This window comes from Gymnoscopelus microlampas, assembly GCF_963454915.1.
Source record: "Gymnoscopelus microlampas genome assembly, contig: SCAFFOLD_77, whole genome shotgun sequence".
In the NCBI taxonomy this organism is placed as follows: Eukaryota; Metazoa; Chordata; class Actinopteri; order Myctophiformes; family Myctophidae; genus Gymnoscopelus; species Gymnoscopelus microlampas.
In genome coordinates this window covers 163,529-167,216 of record NW_028155799.1, presented here as the reverse complement: position 1 = coordinate 167,216, position 3,688 = coordinate 163,529, and the positions used below count along the sequence as shown (strand labels likewise).

Genomic DNA, 3,688 nt, shown 5'->3' with positions numbered 1-3,688 from the left:
TTAGCACCAATGGGGTGATTTTTATTTAGGAAAGTTTAGGAATGGACCCAGGGGGGCGTCTCCCTTTATGATTGACAGCTTTTTGCACCAATGGGGTGACTTTACTTTAGGAAAGTTTAAGAATAGGCCCAGGGAGGTTGCAGATTGGGCGAGGGGGAGCTGTCAGTCAAAGGAGAAGGGTGTGGCTAAAGAGTAGGAATCTTTAGGACTTTCCTACAGAGAAGATCAGTGTCCTCTAGGCGCAAGGATGACACGCAAATTCGTGAAGCGTTCCTCATTTTTAACCATTCTGAGGAAAGGGAGCAAAAAAAAATATTTTAGATTTTTTAAATAATTTTTAGACAGCTTTTAAAGCTTGAAAGGCCTTTAAAAGTCATTGAAAACGCTTGAAATATTAAATGGAGTCATTATTGGGGCCGGGGGTTAGGGTTTGGGCTAGGGTAAGGGTTAGGGTTTGCTTCTATGAAATACGTAATTCATCCTATGAAGTAGGTACTTTTCACAATTCATCCCATACACATTCATTACTGCTGCGGGTGCTATGCTGTGCAGACAGCCCGCTTTCTTATGCTTTTTGTACTTTTGCCATTAACTTTCTATCAATTACAAATTTCATAGGACCATATTTTTTTTGTCTTTTTAGGGGTCTTCCTAAACACTAGGTGGGGTACATGAGCAGAAAAACTTGGTGTTCCCTGCCACCAGGTTGCGTAGTTGAGCATACTTTGCGAATATTGTGAACATTCATAGAAGTGTTGTACAAATTTGTGATGTTTTACTGTACTGAATAGATGAATAATATATGTTAGCATCTTAGCTTAGCATGTTAGCATGAATTAGCATAATGGTGTAATTACCCGTAGTGGTAGGTTTTGGTACTGGAAAGTGCCCTGTGACGTCAGAAAACAAAATGTCAGATGCTAACTTTGCTAGCATCTTAGCTTAGCATGTTAGCATTAATTAGCATAATGTTGTAATTTGCCCTAATGGTAGGTTTTGGTACTGGAAAGTGCCCTGTGACGTCAGAAAACAAAATGGCGGATGCTAACTTTATTATCATGCTAAGCTAATATGCTAATAGCGTTAGCATCCTCCATTATGTTATCTGACGTCACAGGGTACCAAAACATACCACTAGGGGAATTTTGCCATTATGCTAATTAATGCTAACATGCTAAGCTAAGATGCTAATAAAGTTAGCATCCGCCATTTTGTTTTTTGACGTCACAGGGCACTTCCCAGTACCAGAACCTACTATTAGGAGTAATTAAACCATTATGCTAATTAATGCTAACCTGCTAAGCTATGATGCTAATAAAGTTAGCATCCGCCATTTTGTTTTCTGACGTCACAGGGCACTTCCCAGTACCAGAATCTACCACCGAAAGTGTTGTGTCTTTTCTATCACTTCTTTTATGGGTGGTGCATTTACTTTTAATAAGCTCCACCCTCCATAAAAAGCAATTGAAGATGCCTACATAAAGGTTTTCATATCTCAGAAGGGAAAGCAGTTTAAACACATATAGTGTGGTAAAGCATTGGATTTGAGGAAGAGAGCTCAAATTTATGCTACCCCTTTGCTGACTGTTTCCTCTGTACTAACTCAGCAGCAGCAGAAGCAGCCCAACTGGAGGGATAAAGACAAACATAGCCGAGTCATAACTAGCAGGTGAAGTGATCATGGTGCCAATCTCATATTTGGACTTTGAGGTGGATTTGTTTAAGGCTTTGAGCAAATCCAAGAACTCCGGGAATGTTTTCTTCTCCCCCATCAGCGTAAGGTCCGCCATGTACATGATGTTTTTGGGAGCGAAGGGCGATACTGCTAAGCAGATTGAAAGGGTCCTCTCATACCATCAAGATGAAGACATCAACTCAAAACGTGCCATTATGGCATCTTCAAGCCCCTCATGCACTTTGAAATTCGGTACGCTGTTGTGCAGGGAGAAGAGTTATAATTTCAAAGCCGATTTCGAACAACAGATACGGAATGTGCACGGTGCCGAAATCACGGCAGCCGATTTCAAAGAATCCCCTGAAACAGCTCGAGTGCTACTGAACGAGTGGGTTGCGACAAAAACCGAACAGATGATACAGCAGGCAGCGCCAGAAGGTTCATTTACTGAGCACACTAAACTTGCTGTACTCGACTTTGTGTACTTCAAAGGGAACTGGCGTTTGCCTTTCGAAGAATCCGACACCCGGGAAAGGCAATTTCACATTACCGCAAATAGGAGTGTGCCTGTACTCATGATGCATCTTGAAAGTACCGAACTACCCTACCACCACTGCAAGGAACAAAGGTTACAGGTGCTGGAGTTGCCATATGCCTCGGGTGACATGAGCATGATCTTGTTACTACCCGATAAACCTAAGCACGGGGAAGACCCCCTGGAACAGCTGGAGAATGAGTTGACTGCTGCAAAACTCACGGATTGGCTCAAAAAGACAAGACCATGTGAAATCAACTTGTACCTGCCAAAATTTGCATTGAAGGAAACATATGACATGAAGATATTTCTCATAGAACTGGGCATTAAGGACTTGTTCCAGCCCGGTAAGGCTGATCTCTCTGGAATCTATGGTCACCATGGTCTCCGTTGTGATGTGCTGGCTCACCAAGCATGCATTGATGTCAATGAAAAGGGCTCAGAGGCCGCTGCTGTAACTTCTCTGATCCAATCTGATGGTCCAACTCGGATGGGAGAAGACTTCATTGCCGATCACCCCTTGATTTTCATCATAAGGCACAACAAGACCAATTCCATACTTTTCTTTGGAAAATTCTCATCTCCTTAGAATGAGCTTGATCTACATATACAGTATGTTTTTGAAGTAACAAAGGTCGCTGTTTATGCATTGTAATTGCGTTCCTGTAAAATTAGTAAAATAACGTAATAAAAGACATCTGCAAGAGTGGTGGTGTGTTTTCCTGTGTCTTCAGGTCAAACTTCATTCGTTCATTTGACAGCTTGAGGTTTTTCTGACAAACAGGTGTTGGGACTAAATGTTAGATCATGTTCTGTATTCATAAAGCTAACAGAACAGAGTCATCAAAAACAATGTATCCAATGTAAAGAAACAGAACACCAAAGATGGTTTACTATCGTTTATTGATAAGATAGAGTTAGGACATGTTCATTGTGATGATTACAATATTTGTCTCCTTCACACCTTGCCTTGCAATGTCTCTTTTCCTTGCTGCACTTTCAAATGAGGCAACGAGTGTTTGGAGTTTTCTGTTTTCTCTCTGTCTGGAAGCAGTATGTTTCATTTCTGAATGTGATGTGTCTCTCTCTAAATGTGTCTAAAGGTCAAATTCAGTTCAGGGCAGTTGAGGTATTCTGACAGAATACCAGAAGTATTATGACAAACTAGTGTGAGTGAAGGTCAAACTGATTTCATTTGACAATGGTACAAAAAGTTATTCTGACAAAGTCATGAACTGAGTTTGACCTATACATTGAAAACACATAACACTTTGTTTTAGTCTGAAGAGAGACAGAAAGAAAACACACAATCTCTCTGTCTTCTCTCAGTCTTGATATCAAATGTCTGTACTTGTGAGAAATAAACACATCAACAAAAGAAACAGGCACACGTTGAATGATGTTTTCTTTGTTATTTATGTATTAAAGTCAAAATGATAACATAAAATAGATACCTTTAAGGACAGGATTACAATTGT

General features: G+C 40.5%; 1 protein-coding gene across 1 annotated transcript; it reads left to right on the top strand.

Moving 5' to 3' along the window:
* Positions 1 to 1,680: 1,680 nt before the first annotated feature.
* LOC311041249 (leukocyte elastase inhibitor-like) lies at positions 1,681 to 2,799 on the top strand (the record flags this gene model as incomplete). Its single annotated transcript, XM_084086149.1, has 1 exon — positions 1,681 to 2,799. The coding sequence occupies one exon, from the start codon at positions 1,681 to 1,683 to the stop codon at positions 2,797 to 2,799; it is 1,119 nt and encodes a 372-aa protein (XP_083942275.1).
* Positions 2,800 to 3,688: the final 889 nt, after the last annotated feature.